At 39.0% G+C, this 24667-nt stretch overlaps 1 protein-coding gene across 1 annotated transcript in view; it reads right to left on the bottom strand.

Moving 5' to 3' along the window:
* Positions 1–764: 764 nt before the first annotated feature.
* The window catches only part of PDXK (pyridoxal kinase), a 73146-nt gene continuing 49243 nt past the window's right edge, over positions 765–24667 (bottom strand). Inside the window, exons 10-11 of the mRNA XM_083171438.1 lie at positions 2382–2448; positions 765–1205 (exon numbers count right to left, since the gene is read on the bottom strand). Coding sequence (XP_083027564.1) covers positions 1093–1205; positions 2382–2448 — 180 coding nt within the window. The 3' untranslated portion in view covers positions 765–1092. The remainder of the gene's footprint in view (positions 1206–2381; positions 2449–24667) is intronic.

The raw sequence follows: 24667 nt of genomic DNA, 5'->3' as shown, positions 1-24667 counted from the left end.
ACATCTGAGATATGGAATGCTACAGACCACACTGGGGACAGGAGAAGGGTGAGGCACACTGCAGCAGGAGATGACATCTGAGATATAGAATGCTACAGACCACACTGGGGACAGGAAGAGGTGGTGTAGGAGAGGGGAGAGGCACACTGCAGCAGGAGATGACATCTGAGATATGGAATGCTACAGACCACACTGGGGACAGGAAGAGGTGGTGTAGGAGAGGGGTGAGACACACTGCAGCTGGAGATGGCACCTGAGATATGGAATGCTACAGACCACACTGGGGACAGGAAGAGGTGGTGGTGTAGGAGAAGGGAGAGGCCCACTGCAGCAGGAGATGACATGTGATATACATATATATATATATATATATATATATGGAAAGCTACAGACCACACTGGGGGCAGCAGTGGTATGAGGAAAGTTCATATACCGGGGGTGGGAGAGGTTGCGGAGATGGAAGGTGACACAAGCACACTGCGGCAGTGTAAACGGGGAAGTGTAGGAGGAACAGAAAATAGATGAAGATACAACATCCTAGCACCTGAAGAAGGGGAGGAAGACAGAAGTGATTGAAGGACTGTGTTAATGATCCAGTGTAACAGTGTTCTACGAAGAGGACGCCTTGTACAGACAGATACACATATGGCACAATAAGACAGACAGAAGTGTGGCGGAGGCCAGGAAGAGTCCAGCTTCAGTCCGGCCTCCTCGGTCCAGGTCTGAGAACACTGCAGCTACAGAGGTGCCTCCAGCACTTCATGTCATCTCTATATAATTATTTTATTTACCATGTGAAGCTAAAGCCACAAATCAACATGTTTGGCTAGAAGGTGACATCTTGCGTCACCATGCCCAGATTATGCCCACATACATCTGTGCAAGAGAAGATCGTGTGATGTAGCCAGAATCATTATCTGGACCGACAGGTGATAGCGCCCATTATCCTGGAGGGGGACCATGAAGTTGCTGCTCCTCAGGGTAACTGCGGCTGTGGGCTCATCACTGGTTCCCAAGTGGCTGTATGGGTACGGTGCAGAGCCTCAACATTAGTCCTAACATTTATTTATTTGTTGGTTGGTTTAGCATCCCCTATAACACAGTAGCTATTATAATCAGCTCCGGGTTCTCAATGTCCTTTCTGCTCTGCACCATCCGGAGTTCAAGCTGGGCGTAGGATGGTCTCTTCCCAGGGCCGGCGAGAGCTGCAAAGACAGAATCATGTGAGAGCATAATCCTCAAAGTATTACTATCAGAGGCCCCGCCTACGGCACTACTGTCAGAGGCCCCTCCTACGGCACTACTGTCAGAGGCCCCGCCTACGGCACTACTGTCAGAGGCCCCTCCTACGGCACTACTGTCAGAGGCCCCTCCTACGGCATTACCGTCAGAGGCCCCTCCTACGGCATTACCGTCAGAGGCCCCTCCTACAGCATTACCGTCAGTGGCCCCTCATTAGGCATTACTATCAGAGACCCCTCCTACAGCATTACTAGCCAAGACCCCTTTCCATCCCAATCCTAGCAGAGACCCTACCTACTGCATTACTAGCCAAGACCCCTCCCACCACAATCCTAGCCGAGAGCCCTTTCATCGTAACCATTGCCAAATTCCTCCAATCACAATCCTAGCCATGATCCCTCCCCATCACAATCCTAGCAGACCCCCTCCTACCCGAGACCACTCCGACTGCAATTCTAGCAAAGATACCTCTCAATCACATTCCCAGCCAAGACCCCCTCCTACTGCATTACTAAGACCAGCTCCCAACACAATCCTAGCCATGACCCCTCCCACCACAATCCTAGCCGAGATCCCTTCGATAACAGTCCTAGCAGAGACCCCTCCTACTACATTACTAGCCAAGACCACTCCCACCACAGTCCTAGCAAAGACCCCTCCACCGCATTACTAGCCAAGACCACTCCCACCACCGTCCTAGCAGAGACCCACTCCACCTCATTACTAGCCAAGACCACTCCCACCACAGTCCTAGCAAAGACCCCTCCACCGCATTACTAGCCAAGACCACTCCCACCACCGTCCTAGCAGAGACCCCTCCACCGCATTACTAGCCAAGACCACTCCCACCACAGTCCTAGCAAAGACCCCTCCACCGCATTACTAGCCAAGACCACTCCCACCACAGTTCTGGCTGAAACCCCTTCACTGCATTCCTAGCTGAGAATCCTCCCACTGCAATCCTAGATGAGCCCGCTGCCCCTAAATTAGGGATCACTCCTAACACAATCCTAGCTGAGACCCATCTTACCCCAATAATATATGAAGTCTATCCTGTCCCAGCTGAGAATACTTCCACTATATTAGTAGCTGTGGCCCCTCCTACCATATTACTAGCCAAGACCCCTCCCAGAACTCACCACGGGCACTAGTGATAGTCCTCTGTAGCACATGATGCATGGCGGAGACCGTCTTCTCACAGGCCAGCTGAAAGTCAGACAACAGTATATAAGGAAGGGGTGTCGGGAAGAGAGGCGGCGCCCTGATAAAGGGGTGTCGGGAAGAGAGGAGCAGCACACAGATGGGAGTATCAGGAAGAGAGGAGGGGCACACAGATGGGGGGTATAAGGAAGAGAGGAGCGGCACACAGATGGGGGGTATCAGGAAGAGAGGCGGCACACAGATGGGAGTATCAGGAAGAGAGGAGCGGCACACAGATGGGAGTATCAGGAAGAGAGGCGGCACACAGATGGGAGTATCAGGAAGAGAGGCGGCACACAGATGGGAGTATCAGGAAGAGAGGCGGCACACAGATGGGAGTATCAGGAAGAGAGGCGGCACACAGATGAAGGTATCTGGAAGAGAGGCGGCACACAGATGGGGGTATCAGGAAGAGAGGAGCGGCACACAGATGGGAGTATCAGGAAGAGAGGAGCGGCACACAGATGGGGGTATCTGGAAGAGAGGAGCGGCACACAGATGGGGGTATCAGGAAGAGAGGAGCGGCACACAGATGGGGGTATCAGGAAGAGAGGAGCGGCACACAGATGGGGGTATCAGAAAGAGAGGAGCGGCACACGGATGGGGGTATGACATAAGAAGTGTACCACAGATGTATTGTATTATATGATATACTGTAAGAAGTGTACCACAGATGTATTGTATTATTATATGATATACTGTAAGAAGTGTACCACAGATGTATTGTATTATTATATGATATACTGTAAGAAGTGTACCACAGATGTATTGTATTATTATTATGATATACTGTAAGAAGTGTACCACAGATGTATTGTATTATTATATGATATACTGTAAGAAGTGTACCACAGATGTATTGTATTATATGATATACTGTAAGAAGTGTACCACAGATGTATTGTATTATATGATATACTGTAAGAAGTGTACCACAGATGTATTGTATTATTATATGACATAAGAAGTGTACCATAGATGTATTGTATTATTATATGACATAAGAAGTGTACCACAGATGTATTGTATTATTATATGACATAAGAAGTGTACCACAGATGTATTGTATTATTATATGATATACTGTAAGAAGTGTACCACAGATGTATTGTATTATTATATGATATACTGTAAGAAGTGTACCACAGATGTATTGTATTATTATATGATATACTGTAAGAAGTGTACCACAGATGTATTGTATTATTATTATGATATACTGTAAGAAGTGTACCACAGATGTATTGTATTATTATATGATATACTGTAAGAAGTGTACCACAGATGTATTGTATTATATGATATACTGTAAGAAGTGTACCACAGATGTATTGTATTATATGATATACTGTAAGAAGTGTACCACAGATGTATTGTATTATTATATGACATAAGAAGTGTACCATAGATGTATTGTATTATTATATGACATAAGAAGTGTACCACAGATGTATTTCATTATTGTAGGATATACTGTAAGACGTGTACCACAGATGTATTGTATTATATGATATACTGTAAGAAGTGTACCACAGATGTATTGTATTATTATATGATATACTGTAAGAAGTGTACCACAGATGTATTGTATTATATGATATACTGTAAGAAGTGTACCACAGATGTATTGTATTATTATATGATATACTGTAAGAAGTGTACCACAGATGTATTATATTATTATATGATATACTGTAAGAAGTGTACCACAGATGTATTGTATTATATGACATACTGTAAGAAGTGTACCACAGATGTATTGTATTATATGATATACTGTAAGAAGTGTACCACAGATGTATTGTATTATTATATGACATAAGAAGTGTACCACAGATGTATTGTATTATTATATGACATAAGAAGTGTACCACAGATGTATTGTATTATTATATGACATAAGAAGTGTACCACAGATGTATTGCATTATTGTAGGATATACTGTAAGACGTGTACCACAGATGTATTGTATTATATGATATACTGTAAGACGTGTACCACAGATGTATTGTATAATATGATATACTGTAAGAAGTGTACCACAGATGTATTGTATTATATGATATACTGTAAGACGTGTACCACAGATGTATTGTATTATATTATATACTGTAAGAAGTGTACCACAGATGTATTGTATTACTATATGATATACTGTAAGAAGTGTACCACAGATGTATTGTATATGAAATACTGTAAGAAGTGTACCACAGATGTATTGTATTATATGATATACTGTAAGACGTGTACCACAGATGTATTGTATTATATGATATACTGTAAGACGTGTACCACAGATGTATTGTATTATATGATATACTGTAAGACGTGTACCACAGATGTATTGTATTATATGATATACTGTAAGAGGTGTACCACAGATGTATTGTATTATTATATGACATACTGTAAGAAGTGTACCACAGATGTATTGTATTATATGATATACTGTAAGAAGTGTACCACAGATGTATTGTATTATATGATATACTGTAAGAAGTGTACCACAGATGTATTGTATTACTATATGATATACTGTAAGAAGTGTACCACAGATGTATTGTATTACTATATGATATACTGTAAGAAGTGTACCACAGATGTATTGTATAATATGATATACTGTAAGACGTGTACCACAGATGTATTGTATTATATGATATACTGTAAGACGTGTACCACAGATGTATTGTATTATATGATATACTGTAAGAAGTGTACCACAGATGTATTGTATTATATGATATACTGTAAGAAGTGTACCACAGATGTATTGTATTATTATATGATATACTGTAAGAAGTGTACCACAGATGTATTGTATTATGATATACTGTAAGACGTGTACCACAGATGTATTGTATTATATGATATACTGTAAGAAGTGTACCACAGATGTATTGTATTATTATATGACACAAGAAGTGTACCACAGATGTATTGCATTATATGATATACTGTAAGACGTGTACCACAGATGTATTGTATTATATTATATACTGTAAGAAGTGTACCACAGATGTATTGTATTATTATATGACATACGGGGCGGGATGTTATAACATCCGCGGCCCCCCTTCGCCGGACATCGCATTTTTAATAACGGCATATGCTGTAACATATGCCGTTATTAACACAAGGGACAGCTCTTGCGATAAGAGCTGTCACTTGCGATGCGGTGCCGGCACTGGACTTCCGGGTCTGTGACCCGGGAGTCCATCTGCGCATGCGCAGACCCCGGCGCCGGCCGCAGGGCACGCTGGGAGGGATCCGTGACGGATTCCTCAAACAGCGCTGCGGTAAGAAGCCCATAGGCTTCTGCAGGGATTCGGCAGCTTTTGCTGGCGATTCCCTCCGCAGCGCTGACACTGCGGAGGCACAATATAGCATATAGAGATGCGGTAGAAACCCCGAAAACGGGGTTTTTACCGCATCTCTGCTATATAGAATCTCGCCCACTGTAAGAAGTGTACCACAGATGTATTGTATTATATGATATACTGTAAGAAGTGTACCACAGATGTATTGTATTATTATATGACATACTGTAAGAAGTGTACCACAGATGTATTGTATTACTATATGATATACTGTAAGACGTGTACCACAGATGTATTGTATTATTATATGATATACTGTAAGAAGTGTACCACAGATGTATTGTATTATATGATATACTGTAAGAAGTGTACCACAGATGTATTGTATTATTATATGATATACTGTAAGAAGTGTACCACAGATGTATTGTATTATTATATGATATACTGTAAGAAGTGTACCACAGATGTATTGTATTACTATATGATATACTGTAAGAAGTGTACCACAGATGTATTGTATAATATGATATACTGTAAGAAGTGTACCACAGATGTATTGTATTATATGATATACTGTAAGACGTGTACCACAGATGTATTGTATTATTATATGATATACCGTAAGACGTGTACCACAGATGTATTGTATTATATGATATACTGTAAGAAGTGTACCACAGATGTATTGTATTATATTATATACTGTAAGAAGTGTACCACAGATGTATTGTATTACTATATGATATACTGTAAGAAGTGTACCACAGATGTATTGTATTATATGATATACTGTAAGAAGTGTACCACAGATGTATTGTATTACTATATGATATACTGTAAGAAGTGTACCACAGATGTATTGTATTATATGATATACTGTAAGAAGTGTACCACAGATGTATTGTATTATATGATATACTGTAAGAAGTGTACCACAGATGTATTGTATTATTATATGATATACTGTAAGAAGTGTACCACAGATGTATTGTTTTATATGATAAACTGTAAGACGTGTACCACAGATGTATTGTATTATATTATATACTGTAAGAAGTGTACCACAGATGTATTGTATTATTATATGACATACTGTAAGAAGTGTACCACAGATGTATTGTATTATTATATGACATACTGTAAGAAGTGTACCACAGATGTATTGTATAATATGATATACTGTAAGAAGTGTACCACAGATGTATTGTATTACTATATGATATACTGTAAGAAGTGTACCACAGATGTATTGTATTATATGATATACTGTAAGACGTGTACCACAGATGTATTGTATTATATTATATACTGTAAGAAGTGTACCACAGATGTATTGTATTACTATATGATATACTGTAAGAAGTGTACCACAGATGTATTGTATTATATGATATACTGTAAGAAGTGTACCACAGATGTATTGTATTATATGATATACTGTAAGACGTGTACCACAGATGTATTGTATTATATTATATACTGTAAGAAGTGTACCACAGATGTATTGTATTATTATATGACATACTGTAAGAAGTGTACCACAGATGTATTGTATTATATGATATACTGTAAGAAGTGTACCACAGATGTATTGTATAATATGATATACTGTAAGAAGTGTACCACAGATGTATTGTATTATATGATATACTGTAAGACGTGTACCACAGATGTATTGTATTATATTATATACTGTAAGAAGTGTACCACAGATGTATTGTATTACTATATGATATACTGTAAGAAGTGTACCACAGATGTATTGTATTATATGATATACTGTAAGAAGTGTACCACAGATGTATTGTATTATATGATATACTGTAAGACGTATACCACAGATGTGTTGTATTATTATATGATATACTGTAAGACGTGTACCACAGATGTATTGTATTATATGATATACTGTAAGAAGTGTACCACAGATGTATTGTATTATTATATGACATAAGAAGTGTACCACAGATGTATTGTATTATTATATGACATAAGAAGTGTACCACAGATGTATTGTATAATATGATATACTGTAAGAAGTGTACCACAGATGTATTGTATTATATGATATACTGTAAGACGTGTACCACAGATGTATTGTATTATATACTGTAAGAAGTGTACCACAGATGTATTGTATTACTATATGATATACTGTAAGAAGTGTACCACAGATGTATTGTATTACTATATGATATACTGTAAGAAGTGTACCACAGATGTATTGTATATGATATACTGTAAGAAGTGTACCACAGATGTATTGTATTACTATATGATATACTGTAAGAAGTGTACCACAGATGTATTGTATTATATGATATACTGTAAGAAGTGTACCACAGATGTATTGTATTACTATATGATATACTGTAAGAAGTGTACCACAGATGTATTGTATTACTATATGATATACTGTAAGAAGTGTACCACAGATGTATTGTATTACTATATGATATACTGTAAGAAGTGTACCACAGATGTATTGTATTATATGATATACTGTAAGAAGTGTACCACAGATGTATTGTATTATTATATGATATACTGTAAGAAGTGTACCACAGATGTATTGTATTATATGATATACTGTAAGACGTGTACCACAGATGTATTGTATTATATTATATACTGTAAGAAGTGTACCACAGATGTATTGTATTACTATATTATATACTGTAAGAAGTGTACCACAGATGTATTGTATATGATATACTGTAAGAAGTGTACCATAGATGTATTGTATTATATGATATACTGTAAGACGTGTACCACAGATGTATTGTATTATATTATATACTGTAAGAAGTGTACCACAGATGTATTGTATTACTATATGATATACTGTAAGAAGTGTACCACAGATGTATTGTATTATATGATATACTGTAAGACGTATACCACAGATGTGTTGTATTATTATATGATATACTGTAAGACGTGTACCACAGATGTATTGTATTATATGATATACTGTAAGAAGTGTACCACAAATGTATTGTATTATTATATGACATAAGAAGTGTACCACAGATGTATTGTATTATTATATGACATAAGAAGTATACCACAGATGTATTGTATAATATGATATACTGTAAGAAGTGTACCACAGATGTATTGTATTATATGATATACTGTAAGACGTGTACCACAGATGTATTGTATTATATTATATACTGTAAGAAGTGTACCACAGATGTATTGTATTACTATATGATATACTGTAAGAAGTGTACCACAGATGTATTGTATATGATATACTGTAAGAAGTGTACCACAGATGTGATGTATTATATGATATACTGTAAGACGTGTACCACAGATGTATTGTATTATATGATATACTGTAAGAAGTGTACCACAGATGTATTGTATTATTATATGACATACTGTAAGAAGTGTACCACAGATGTATTGTATTATATGATATACTGTAAGAAGTGTACCACTGATGTATTGTATTACTATATGATATACTGTAAGAAGTGTACCACAGATGTATTGTATAATATGATATACTGTAAGAAGTGTACCACAGATGTATTGTATTACTATATGATATACTGTAAGAAGTGTACCACAGATGTATTGTATTATATGATATACTGTAAAAAGTGTACCACAGATGTATTGTATTATATTATATACTGTAAGAAGTGTACCACAGATGTATTGTATTACTATATGATATACTGTAAGAAGTGTACCACAGATGTATTGTATTATATGATATACTGTAAGACGTGTACCACAGATGTATTGTATTATATGATATACTGTAAGAAGAGTACCACAGATGTATTGTATTATTATATGACATACTGTAAGAAGTGTACCACAGATGTATTGTATTATATGATATACTGTAAGACGTGTACCACAGATGTATTGTAGTATATGATATACTGTAAGAAGTGTACCACAGATGTATTGTATTACTATATGATATACTGTAAGAAGTGTACCACAGATGTATTGTATAATATGATATACTGTAAGAAGTGTACCACAGATGTATTGTATTACTATATGATATACTGTAAGAAGTGTACCACAGATGTATTGTATTATATGATATACTGTAAGAAGTGTACCACAGATGTATTGTATAATATGATATACTGTAAGACGTGTACCACAGATGTATTGTATTATATGATATACTGTAAGACGTGTACCACAGATGTATTGTATTATATGATATACTGTAAGAAGTGTACCACAGATGTATTGTATTATATGATATACTGTAAGAAGTGTACCACAGATGTATTGTATTATTATATGATATACTGTAAGAAGTGTACCACAGATGTATTGTATTATGATATACTGTAAGACGTGTACCACAGATGTATTGTATTATATGATATACTGTAAGAAGTGTACCACAGATGTATTGTATTATTATATGACATAAGAAGTGTACCACAGATGTATTGTATTATATGATATACTGTAAGACGTGTACCACAGATGTATTGTATTATATTATATACTGTAAGAAGTGTACCACAGATGTATTGTATTATTATACGACATACTGTAAGAAGTGTACCACAGATGTATTGTATTATTATATGACATACTGTAAGAAGTGTACCACAAATGTATTGTATTACTATATGATATACTGTAAGACGTGTACCACAGATGTATTGTATAATATGATATACTGTAAGAAGTGTACCACAGATGTATTGTATTATATGATATACTGTAAGACGTGTACCACAGATGTATTGTATTATATTATATACTGTAAGAAGTGTACCACAGATGTATTGTATTACTATATGATATACTGTAAGAAGTGTACCACAGATGTATTGTATAATATGATATACTGTAAGAAGTGTACCACAGATGTATTGTATTACTATATGATATACTGTAAGAAGTGTACCACAGATGTATTGTATTATATGATATACTGTAAGAAGTGTACCACAGATGTATTGTATAATATGATATACTGTAAGACGTGTACCACAGATGTATTGTATTATATGATATACTGTAAGACGTGTACCACAGATGTATTGTATTATATGATATACTGTAAGAAGTGTACCACAGATGTATTGTATTATATGATATACTGTAAGAAGTGTACCACAGATGTATTGTATTATTATATGATATACTGTAAGAAGTGTACCACAGATGTATTGTATTATGATATACTGTAAGACGTGTACCACAGATGTATTGTATTATATGATATACTGTAAGAAGTGTACCACAGATGTATTGTATTATTATATGACATAAGAAGTGTACCACAGATGTATTGTATTATATGATATACTGTAAGACGTGTACCACAGATGTATTGTATTATATTATATACTGTAAGAAGTGTACCACAGATGTATTGTATTATTATACGACATACTGTAAGAAGTGTACCACAGATGTATTGTATTATTATATGACATACTGTAAGAAGTGTACCACAGATGTATTGTATTACTATATGATATACTGTAAGACGTGTACCACAGATGTATTGTATAATATGATATACTGTAAGAAGTGTACCACAGATGTATTGTATTATATGATATACTGTAAGACGTGTACCACAGATGTATTGTATTATATTATATACTGTAAGAAGTGTACCACAGATGTATTGTATTACTATATGATATACTGTAAGAAGTGTACCACAGATGTATTGTATTATATGATATACTGTAAGAAGTGTACCACAGATGTATTGTATTACTATATGATATACTGTAAGAAGTGTACCACAGATGTATTGTATTATATGATATACTGTAAGAAGTGTACCACAGATGTATTGTATTATATGATATACTGTAAGAAGTGTACCACAGATGTATTGTATTATTATATGATATACTGTAAGAAGTGTACCACAGATGTATTGTATTATATAATATACTGTAAGACGTGTACCACAGATGTATTGTATTATATTATATACTGTAAGAAGTGTACCACAGATGTATTGTATTATTATATGACATACTGTAAGAAGTGTACCACAGATGTATTGTATTATTATATGACATACTGTAAGAAGTGTACCACAGATGTATTGTATAATATGATATACTGTAAGAAGTGTACCACAGATGTATTGTATTATTATACGACATACTGTAAGAAGTGTACCACAGATGTATTGTATTATTATATGACATACTGTAAGAAGTGTACCACAGATGTATTGTATTACTATATGATATACTGTAAGACGTGTACCACAGATGTATTGTATAATATGATATACTGTAAGAAGTGTACCACAGATGTATTGTATTATATGATATACTGTAAGACGTGTACCACAGATGTATTGTATTATATTATATACTGTAAGAAGTGTACCACAGATGTATTGTATTACTATATGATATACTGTAAGAAGTGTACCACAGATGTATTGTATTATATGATATACTGTAAGAAGTGTACCACAGATGTATTGTATTACTATATGATATACTGTAAGAAGTGTACCACAGATGTATTGTATTATATGATATACTGTAAGAAGTGTACCACAGATGTATTGTATTATATGATATACTGTAAGAAGTGTACCACAGATGTATTGTATTATTATATGATATACTGTAAGAAGTGTACCACAGATGTATTGTATTATATGATATACTGTAAGACGTGTACCACAGATGTATTGTATTATATTATATACTGTAAGAAGTGTACCACAGATGTATTGTATTATTATATGACATACTGTAAGAAGTGTACCACAGATGTATTGTATAATATGATATACTGTAAGAAGTGTACCACAGATGTATTGTATTATATGATATACTGTAAGAAGTGTACCACAGATGTATTGTATTATATTATATACTGTAAGAAGTGTACCACAGATGTATTGTATTACTATATGATATACTGTAAGAAGTGTACCACAGATGTATTGTATTATATGATATACTGTAAGAAGTGTACCACATATGTATTGTATTATTATATGATATACTGTAAGAAGTGTACCACAGATGTATTGTATTATTATATGATATACTGTAAGACGTGTACCACAGATGTATTGTATTATATGATATACTGTAAGACGTGTACCACAGATGTATTGTATTATATGATATACTGTAAGAAGTGTACCACAGATGTATTGTATTATATGATGTCCTGTAAGAAGTGTACCACAGATGTATTGTATTATATGATATACTGTAAGAAGTGTACCACAGATGTATTGTATTATATGATATACTGTAAGACGTGTACCACAGATGTATTGTATTATATGATATACTGTAAGAAGTGTACCACAGATGTATTCCATTATTGTAGGATATACTGTAAGACGTGTACCACAGATGTATTGTATTATATGATATACTGTAAGAAGTGTACCACATATGTATTGTATTATTATATGACATAAGAAGTGTACCACAGATGTATTGTATTATTATATGACATAAGAAGTGTACCACAGATGTATTGTATTATTATATGATATACTGTAAGACGTGTACCACAGATGTATTGTATTATATGATATACTGTAAGAAGTGTACCACAGATGTATTGTATTATATGATATACTGTAAGACGTGTACCACAGAAGTATTGTATTATATGATATACTGTAAGAAGTGTACCACAGATGTATTGCATTATTATATGATATACTGTAAGAAGTGTACCACAGATGTATTGTATTATATGATATACTGTAAGAAGTGTACCACAGATGTATTGTGTTATATGATATACTGTAAGAAGTGTACCACAGATGTATTGTATTATTATATGATATACTGTAAGACGTGTACCACAGATGTATTGCATTATTGTAGGATATACTGTAAGACGTGTACCTCAGATGTATTGTATTATATGATATACTGTAAGATGTGTACCACAGATGTATTGTATTATATGATATACTGTAAGACGTGTACCACAGATGTATTGTATTATATGATATACTATAAGAAGTGTACCACAGATGTATTGTATTATATGATATACTGTAAGAAGTGTACCACAGATGTATTGTATTATATGATATACTGTAAGACGTGTACCACAGATGTATTGTATTATATGATATACTGTAAGAAGTGTACCACAGATGTATTCCATTATTGTAGGATATACTGTAAGACGTGTACCACAGATGTATTGTATTATATGATATACTGTAAGAAGTGTACCACATATGTATTGTATTATTATATGACATAAGAAGTGTACCACAGATGTATTGTATTATTATATGACATAAGAAGTGTACCACAGAAGTATTGTATTATTATATGATATACTGTAAGACGTGTACCACAGATGTATTGTATTATATGATATACTGTAAGAAGTGTACCACAGATGTATTGTATTATATGATATACTGTAAGACGTGTACCACAGAAGTATTGTATTATATGATATACTGTAAGAAGTGTACCACAGATGTATTGCATTATTATATGATATACTGTAAGAAGTGTACCACAGATGTATTGTATTATATGATATACTGTAAGAAGTGTACCACAGATGTATTGTGTTATATGATATACTGTAAGAAGTGTACCACAGATGTATTGTATTATTATATGATATACTGTAAGACGTGTACCACAGATGTATTGCATTATTGTAGGATATACTGTAAGACGTGTACCACAGATGTATTGTATTATATGATATACTGTAAGATGTGTACCACAGATGTATTGTATTATATGATATACTGTAAGACGTGTACCACAGATGTATTGTATTATATGATATACTATAAGAAGTGTACCACAGATGTATTGTATTATTATATGATATACTGTAAGAAGTGTACCACAGATGTATTGTATTATTATATGATATACTGTAAGAAGTGTACCACAGATGTATTGTATTATCATATGATATACTGTAAGAAGTGTACCACAGATGTATTGTATTATCATATGATATACTGTAAGAAGTGTACCACAGATGTATTGTATTATCATATGATATACTGTAAGAAGTGTACCACAGATGTATTGTATTATTATATGATATACTGTAAGAAGTGTACCACAGATGTATTGTATTATATGATATACTGTAAAAAGTGTACCACAGATGTATTGTATTATTATATGATATACTGTAAGAAGTGTACCACAGATGCATTGTATTATTATACGATATACTGTAAGAAGTGTACCACAGATGTATTGTATTATATGATATACTGTAAGAAGTGTACCACAGATGTATTGTATTATATGATATACTGTAAGAAGTGTACCACAGATGTATTGTATTATATGATATACTGTAAGACGTGTACCACAGATGTATTGTATTATATTATATACTGTAAGAAGTGTACCACAGATGTATTGTATTACTATATGATATACTGTAAGAAGTGTACCACAGATGTATTGTATTATATGATATACTGTAAGACATGTACCACAGATGTATTGTATTATATGATATACTGTAAGAAGTGTACCACAGATGTATTGCATTATTATATGATATACTGTAAGACGTGTACCACAGATGTATTGTCTTATTATATGATATACTGTAAGACGTGTACCACAGATGTATTGTATTATATGATATACTGTAAGACATGTACCACAGATGTATTGTATTATATGATATACTGTAAGAAGTGTACCACAGATGTATTGCATTATTGTAGGATATACTGTAAGACGTGTACCACAGATGTATTGTATTATATGATATACTGTAAGACATGTACCACAGATGTATTGTATTATATGATATACTGTAAGAAGTGTACCACAGATGTATTTTTGCATTCACGTTGTACATCTCTGGAGGAAGGAGTCCAGCAGGCTCTGTGATGAGGAGATGAGATGCTTATTGTCGTTTCCTAGCTGTTGTGTCTGTGAGTGACCCCTGCACCGCAGGTAGCGGGCTGAGTGGTTGTCGTCCTGTGTGCAAAGTGTTTGTAGTAACAGGAGACTTCTGTGTTTCATTAGGTGCCCAGGAGATAATCAAATGGTCTCCACCTTCCTTGGAAGTTAAATATTCTAAGGAAATTGGATTAATGTTTTTGGCATGTAATCATTGCAAGTAAGATGGTCTGATTAATATGCGAACCCCTAAGGTATATGGGGGAGGCCCTGACTGGGTGATGAGAACAGGGTGGAATTACCCCCTGTGGTATTCTGTGTGGATTCTGGATAAAAGGCACAAGGTTTGCCTGTAAAGTTGTACATCTGCCTGTATCTGACTGCTGTGACATCTTCTGTATACCGTACCTCCTAGAGATAAGAGAGGGCCCTTATAGAGCAAATAAACCTCCTTTGCCTGAAGACGACCGGTTTCATCTTGTGACCAATAGGATTACTGCACTAATCCCGTTCTCCCCCTGTACTGGGTAAAGGATCCAGCGTCTCCAAGCTCCGCACTGTTAGCTATCGGCTGCTATGCCAGCAGTGGCCAGTGGGGATGAGACGATGCCAGCCAGAGGTGTGTCAACAGTATGTCCACACATACACATCAGCAGGTAGCCAGCGTTGGGCCTGAGGAGGTCTCCGTGGTTCCAGATGCCACATGGTAGGAGTCTGGTGGTGGCAGTGATATCCCCGCCCACTACGTAGTGGGTGGAGTCAGCCAATGCGTAGTGGGTGGAGTCAGTAACAGGCGGTTACTGGCGATAACAGGGAATCCCCTATTGGCCAGGTCCCGTGAGACCAGAAACCGCTGTCTGTGGACCCGAAGGGCGTAGCCAGAGCGTAAGGGCAGGCGTCCGGTCACAGACATTGGGGTCAAGCAATGGAATATCCCAGGCGGCTTTTCGGTCACCCAATTGGAGTGGCCGAGTTATTCAGGGAGGAGTGACTGCAGCAAGAAGAACGCACAAGATGGCGGAGTTCAGCAGAATGTCAAAGGATGACCTTGAGATCGTGTGTCGGGAGAAGGGTGTGGATATCCCTTCAAAAGCAACTGTAAACGTAATGAGGGCGGCGCTCAAGCGCTTGGAGGAGTCGAGTCGGGAGGAGGTGCAGCACGCTGATGGTGACCGTGTCCAGGAGGACAGCCACACAGAGGACCTTCATGTGGACCCGAGGAGACTCACAAGCCCCGCCCCATCCAGCAGCAGCCACGTTTCCCAACATTCCCTAGCAGGACCAGGATCCCCGCGTCCCAGTGGGGGCGGAACGGATAGCCTAGCGGATCGGCTAGCGGAACTAGGGGAAATGGCAACTGCGCAGGAACGCATGCTCATCATTCGGATGTGGCATGCTGATTGGGCACCACAGGCTGTGGTACCCAAAGTGCTGTTGCCAGTTGCTGCCCCCAGAACAGGACGGATCCAGTTTGCCAACAGCGATGGGGACATTAATGGACATCTGCAAGTTTGAGAGGACTTGTAAACTCCATGATTTGCCCAAAGAGGAGTGGGTAAGACACCTTGTGCCCACCCTGCATGGAGAGGCTTATCGAGGAGTGGCCACTGAGGACTGTGACAGAAAGGCCTCCTACAACACTTTACCACTCCTGAGTCCTACAGGGAAAAGTTCAGGGACTTGCCTAAGAATCCTGGCAGCACCCACGAGGAGTCAGGTTTATTGTCATCAGCAGAAGGAGAAACTCTATAAAATACCAGTACAATAAAAGCAACATCCGCATAGAACATACATAAAACCAAACGGCATTCAGGCATTCAACATACGTACTGCTAATGGTAGGAAACTATAGTGCAAATGGCTTGTACGTGCCCTCAGGGTTCTGAACCTGAGCGAGGGTCATTTCTCAAATGTACCATAAAAGGCGCAGCTCGCCACCCAGCCTGAAGCGCGGCGAGTGGACGCGTATACATGTGAAGTAATGCATGTCCGCTCGCCACGCTTTGGGCTCAGTGGCTCGCTGCGTGGATAGTGGGGGTATGAAGAGGTCGGAGGATGCGTACCGCCACCGCTCGCCATGCTTTGGGTTGGTGTCAATAGTGGGGTGGCGTTAACAATGGAGGGCCATTTCAACCATCAGGGGGGGAGGGTTGCTATGTAAATGGGGGGTTTTGGGGCTTTTTACATTGAAATCAATGTAAAATTGGGGTCTCAGGGAACATTTTACATTGATTCCAATGTAAAAATCGGGTCGATCGCATCGCATGCGATTTGGTTGGCATGCGATGTGATCAACGCGATTTTTGCGGCCCAGATCAATACAATTAAAATCGGTGGCGTCGTGCTAGGAAACAAGTACTGAAGTCAGCCCTATATGGGGCTAAGTCACTTCTGCTTTTCACCCCTCATGTTTACAAACAGAGGAAGGGGAATGAGAGAGTGAAGAGCCCCAGGGTTATGACTGAGGGACAGGGCAGATAGCTCACTGTAGTGCCAACAAGGTTTCGCCTGGTGGCCCTGTTACCATAGATGCATTGCCCCGATACTGGTCTCCTCGGCTGTGTCTGCAAACGGCTATCCTGGATTGCACTCGGCTCCAATGCCTGCGGTCACGTGAGTGCATCGGGGCGGTAAAGGTAACAAGGGGAGACGCCAGAGTGCCTCGCAGTACCCCGATGGGGATGTGTGGGCATTAGTACGGCTTACCCCAATCACGTTATGCTCGGGGCAGAGAGCGCACAGCTTACCAGTGTCGGGAGTGACTTATATGAATGATTGTGACACGCACCCAGCATAGAAAGGGGAAAAGGAACATTTGATTTACAATATATGTTTCAATTTGCCTAAAATTCAGGGGTGAATGCATATTAGCAATAACATGACATATCTGTGTTGAAGGACCGTGTATCAGATGCTGTAGTCCCGGTACTTTGGACTAATTACTCAGCAGGCTGTAGCTCCTCCTACACCTGTGCTCCTCCTACACCTGTGCTCCTCCTACACACATTGTGGGAACATCAGACTCCCAAAATACATGGAAGTAGAATAGTGCATATGGGTGAACACTTGTTATATCTTGGCACACCTACTTTGGAAGAGCTGTATCAGACTAGTATATGTCACGGTATGTCCAAAAATATGTCAATTTAAACATTTTAAGTAAACAATCCAGTAGGTTGTAATTGTGTCGACACAGGGTCGACAATTTTTTGGTTCTCCCATAATAAGCATAAAAAACGTGACAATTACCTGAATACCCAGGACCGATAAGACGGTTACAATCCTATGTTATCTCCTGGGTGGTGCTGATACGCACATGAAGCGTACGGCATTGGTTCTCAGAAGGAGTAACAGGGTTTCTTTAACTGCGGCCTCTTATAATGTATGAATAGTGCGAGCGTGACCAATGTGATACTGATGGGGGCAGTGGCGTAACTACCGTGGGTGCAGGGGGTGCAGCTGCTATGGGGCCCGGCAGCTGGGGGGGCCCGGTGGAGAGCAAACAGTCCCCTGCACCCTCGGTAGTTTCATTATTTTATTATAGAGCCTGGCGGGGGGTAGTTACGGGCCGTGCAGTAGGAGCGCAGCCTGCAGAGGGAGCCTGCCGGAAGGGGGGGGTGACGTCACCGTGTAGGAGCCAAACAGGGGAGAGAACAAGTGAAGCGCAGTCACAGTGCGCGGGACGGCGCTACCAACGCGCTCTCCCTGCATTTTCTAACCTGTAGCTGCCTGCCAGGTGACGCTGTGCCTGACAAGCTGTAAGGCAGTCAGCGGCACCGTAACAGGGTTAGTGAAGCGCGACTCCTCGCTCTATGTCAGGTTACTCTCTCCTTCCCCTCCTCCCTGCACTGGCGCACCCCTATTTTGTCAGGCCCGTATCTCCTCCACCCGCTCCCCTGTATCAGGTACTCACCTCCCCAGCATCCAGGGTCCCCCTCACCCCGCTCCCCTGCTTCGGCCGGTGACTCTGTTTTTAAGAGGGACCAGTTCCTGTTGCCAGTAGCAACTGCCACAGTATACTAGTCCTTTTACAGCTCCTATTCTTTACAGCAGCTAGTGCTGTATTTCTGTCCATCTACTGTACACTTACATATATATATATATCTACAGTGCATATATATATATATATATATATATATATATATTGTCATATTTTGTATATGTTTACAGCTGATCAGTCATTATATTATTTGTGGCTTGCTCTAAAATCAATTATATAGTTATAAACCTGCCGTAACTATATTTAATGTTTCCTTTTTATGTAATGTTTTATTGTTTATGTTTGTTATTGTTTCCATAGTGATAGTTGATGCCGCCCCCTGCCGCGATCCCGGGACACATCATACGATGACGGCCGAGCATGATGACATCAGTACGCCACCACGAATGTGCACGGACAGGCGGCCCGGCGATGCACGGGGATGACGCCATCACTTCAACACTTGTGGGGTATAAGGTGAGCACATTTTCATGTAATATTTGTATCCTGATGAAATTTTTGTTTAGAAAATGAAACGTTGCTAAAGAATTCGGTCTCTGCTTGATTCTTCTATTGGCGGACCCGAGTGACACTGTTATTGGCACTGTATATATATATATCCCCCCTTTCCAGGGTCATGAACCCCCTTTTCCGGAGAGATCATGACCTTGGAAAGGAGCATGTGACTCTTGGCAAGGATCAATATTCCCTGTCATCGAGCAATTAACCCCTGGCAACAAGCATGTAGGTAAGCAGAATTTATGTGGCATAATATGTAATAGGCATTACAGTTTGTGGTATAATATGTAATGGACATAACGGTGTGTGGTATAATGTGTAATAGGCATTATGGTGTCTGGTATAATGTGTAATAATCATTATGGTATGCAGCATAATACAGTATGTTAAGGGCATCGCGATGGCGGAATAATGTGTGATGGGCATTACAATGTCACATAATGTGCAATGGGCATTTGCAGGGGGGCCCCATTATAAATTTTGCTATGGGGCCCACAAAGTTCTAGTTACGCCTCTGGATGGGGGAATCCGAGGGAAGAATTCAGCAGAGATCATTATGTCTGATGGTGCAGAGAAGGGGCTGTATTAGAGAAAACTGTAAGAAAGTAAATGCTTATGATCGATACTATATGTAACAAATAAAGCAGGGAAAATATAGCTACACTCTTCTAACTATTCTGCTCCACAGCTGATATGAGGGCTGTCAATGTATCCTGCAATGCATATATAGTATCAGGATCCCCTGCATTCCCATTGCCAGCCCTGTAATCGGCCGTTTAATCTATTTACGGTCACAACCCGGAAATACTCCACTCTCTCATTCTCCCTCCGCTGTTTGTTAATAAGAGGGAGGAAAGCAGAAGTGGTGAGTTTACATCAGGGATGACCACTCTCAAATACCTCCATTTACTATCTCATAGCGAATTGGAAGGCTGACCGTGGTCTATCTGGCGAGTACCCTGCAATGCCTCTATGGTAACAGGGCCACCAAGAGAAACCTTGTTGGCACTACAGTGAGCTATCTGCCCTGTCCCTCAGTCATAACCCTGGGGCTCTTCACTCTCTCATTCCCCTTCCTCTGTTTGTAAACATGAGGGGTGAAAAGCAGAAGTGACTTAGCCCCATATAGGGCGGACTTCTTATTTTCCCGATTTCTAAGTATCAGAGAGTGAAACAATATCTCGAATGCACAGAGACGCTGAAAGGAAAACTAATGACCGATGATTTAACCACATAACTGTCCGACACTTTGGATGATAACTGGCTTGATATATGATGGTCATTTTTTTCACTGAGACAAAGTAAGATGCGGATTGCCAAATATATGGAAATATTTTGCGATGTGTAAAGTATAAAGTATAAGGTGGTCAATAATTTTAATGAGATATCAATAAAAGTTATTTATTAATAAAAGTCACAGTACACACAATCCTTTAGGACATAAGAGTGCCCCCAAACAGAGTTTTCTTTTTTCCCTCTGTTCTCCCTTGAACATAACAAGTCACATATGACCTATTCAAAACTCGGGGTGCACCACTGACTGTCACAGATAAACCCAAGGGGGTAATAGTGACTGATTGGAGATGACTAACTCCACTAGTCAGTAGTCCTAAAGGAGTGAGATTAACAAAGACCACAACAATCATAAAACAGTTCTAACACAGTACATAATTAAACTGGTGCCATCCCCATTCCCCTGCCCCCTTTCCAGAACATTGCCAGACCATGACAGGTTAGCTGATACCTGAAGACCCAGGAACTTGACTGACTCCATCATTTCTACATCTACCTCATTTATGGACACTGGTCTCTTCGGCACAGCTAGCTTTCTCCTGAAGTCAATCACTAATTCTTCAGTTTTCCCTTCGTTTAACACTAAATGATTTCCCTCACTCCAGGCTACCAGTCTCGCTATGTCTTTTCTATAGTGGGTCTCATCATCCTCACTGATCAACCCCACAACTGCAAATTTCACAATCTGGACAGAACCAGATGACGATATGCAGTCGTCGGTCAACACGGAGTATAGTAGGGGACTGAGGACACATCCCTGCGGCACTCCGGTTTTAAATGTTATCTCCTCAGATACAGCATTCCCCATTTTAACCACCTGAGGTATATAATTTAGGAAATTTAAAATCAAATTACAGGTAGATCCGCTCAAACCCAGGTCAAATAATTTCGATACTAGTGACATTGGGATAACTGTATTGAATGCCGAACTTTAGTCCACCAGAATAATCCTGACATAGGCTGATTTATGCTCCAAGTGCGTTAAGGTGAAGTGCATTACAGAAGCTACCGCATCGTCGGAACAACGGTTTTTCCTGTATGCAAATTGGAAGGGGTCAAATTCTACCGGAAGAAATGACTGAATCTGTCTTATTAGCAATCTCTCAATGCATTTAGTTCCCAATGACGTTAACGCAATTGGGCGATAGCCATTCAAGCATTTGGGGAGGCCTTTCTTTTTAGGACTGGGATGATGGTTGAGGTTTTTAAACATTTTGGAACTGCAATTTAAGAGGGATTGGTTAAATAAAAAAGTAAAAATCCCACCCAATTCATCTGCACAATTTGTTAAGACCCCACCACAGATCCCATCAGGACCAGCTGATTTTTTTCGGATCTGTCTGATGCAAGCAATACACCACTGCACTAACAGCAAACATAATGGGGGATTCACCCTCCCGAATAGTTCTAGGCACAATGGGTACATTGTGTGTCGGACAGAGGTTTTTTCTGGGGTGGCCGCGCTGTAGACTTATTGCAAGTGGGTGGGCTGCGGGGTGGTGGAGGTATACTACAAGATACCTTTTGAAGGAAATTGGTCTAGATTTTACACCCTAGGGTGTCACCCTGCACTCGGTTTCACTTGCCGCTTTGTGGGTGCAGGATCTAATTTAAATTATTAATTTATTGATCACATACACTTAATTGAAGTTTCTTGAATAAAAAGTTGTTTAGGTACATATGAGTTATCCGGGCGCCCGATTTCTAAATCGGGTCGGATCGGGCACATCGCATCGCATGCGACCATCGGATGCGATGCGATGACCCGATTTTTCCATAGGAATCAATGTTAAAATGGACTGAGTCCATTTTAACATGGAATTCAATGGGAAAAAGGGGTCCTTTTCATACCCCTACTATCCAAGTGGGCATGGAGTTGGATATAAACCTGTGGCGAGCGTAGCGAGCCACCGAGCCCGAAGCGTGGCGAGCGTAGCGAGCCCCGCGAGGGGACATAGAATACCGTCCCCTCGCGGGGCTCGCTTCGCTCGCCACGCTTCGGGCTCGGTGATGGGTGACGTCACCGTGTAGGAGCCAAACAGGGGAGAGAACAAGTGAAGCGCAGTCACAGTGCGCGGGACGGCGCTACCAACGCGCTCTCCCTGCATTTTCTAACCTGTAGCTGCCTGCCAGGTGACGCTGTGCCTGACAAGCTGTAAGGCAGTCAGCGGCACCGTAACAGGGTTAGTGAAGCGCGACTCCTCGCTCTATGTCAGGTTACTCTCTCCTTCCCCTCCTCCCTGCACTGGCGCACCCCTATTTTGTCAGGCCCGTATCTCCTCCACCCGCTCCCCTGTATCAGGTACTCACCTCCCCAGCATCCAGGGTCCCCCTCACCCCGCTCCCCTGCTTCGGCCGGTGACTCTGTTTTTAAGAGGGACCAGTTCCTGTTGCCAGTAGCAACTGCCACAGTATACTAGTCCTTTTACAGCTCCTATTCTTTACAGCAGCTAGTGCTGTATTTCTGTCCATCTACTGTACACTTACATATATATATATATCTACAGTGCATATATATATATATATATATATATATATATATATTGTCATATTTTGTATATGTTTACAGCTGATCAGTCATTATATTATTTGTGGCTTGCTCTAAAATCAATTATATAGTTATAAACCTGCCGTAACTATATTTAATGTTTCCTTTTTATGTAATGTTTTATTGTTTATGTTTGTTATTGTTTCCATAGTGATAGTTGATGCCGCCCCCTGCCGCGATCCCGGGACACATCATACGATGACGGCCGAGCATGATGACATCAGTACGCCACCACGAATGTGCACGGACAGGCGGCCCGGCGATGCACGGGGATGACGCCATCACTTCAACACTTGTGGGGTATAAGGTGAGCACATTTTCATGTAATATTTGTATCCTGATGAAATTTTTGTTTAGAAAATGAAACGTTGCTAAAGAATTCGGTCTCTGCTTGATTCTTCTATTGGCGGACCCGAGTGACACTGTTATTGGCACTGTATATATATATATCCCCCCTTTCCAGGGTCATGAACCCCCTTTTCCGGAGAGATCATGACCTTGGAAAGGAGCATGTGACTCTTGGCAAGGATCAATATTCCCTGTCATCGAGCAATTAACCCCTGGCAACAAGCATGTAGGTAAGCAGAATTTATGTGGCATAATATGTAATAGGCATTACAGTTTGTGGTATAATATGTAATGGACATAACGGTGTGTGGTATAATGTGTAATAGGCATT

This window comes from Crinia signifera, chromosome 2 (assembly GCF_055691185.1).
Source record: "Crinia signifera chromosome 2, ASM5569118v1, whole genome shotgun sequence".
Lineage (NCBI taxonomy): Eukaryota > Metazoa > Chordata > Amphibia > Anura > Myobatrachidae > Crinia > Crinia signifera.
This window is presented reverse-complemented; position numbering and strand designations above follow the sequence as displayed.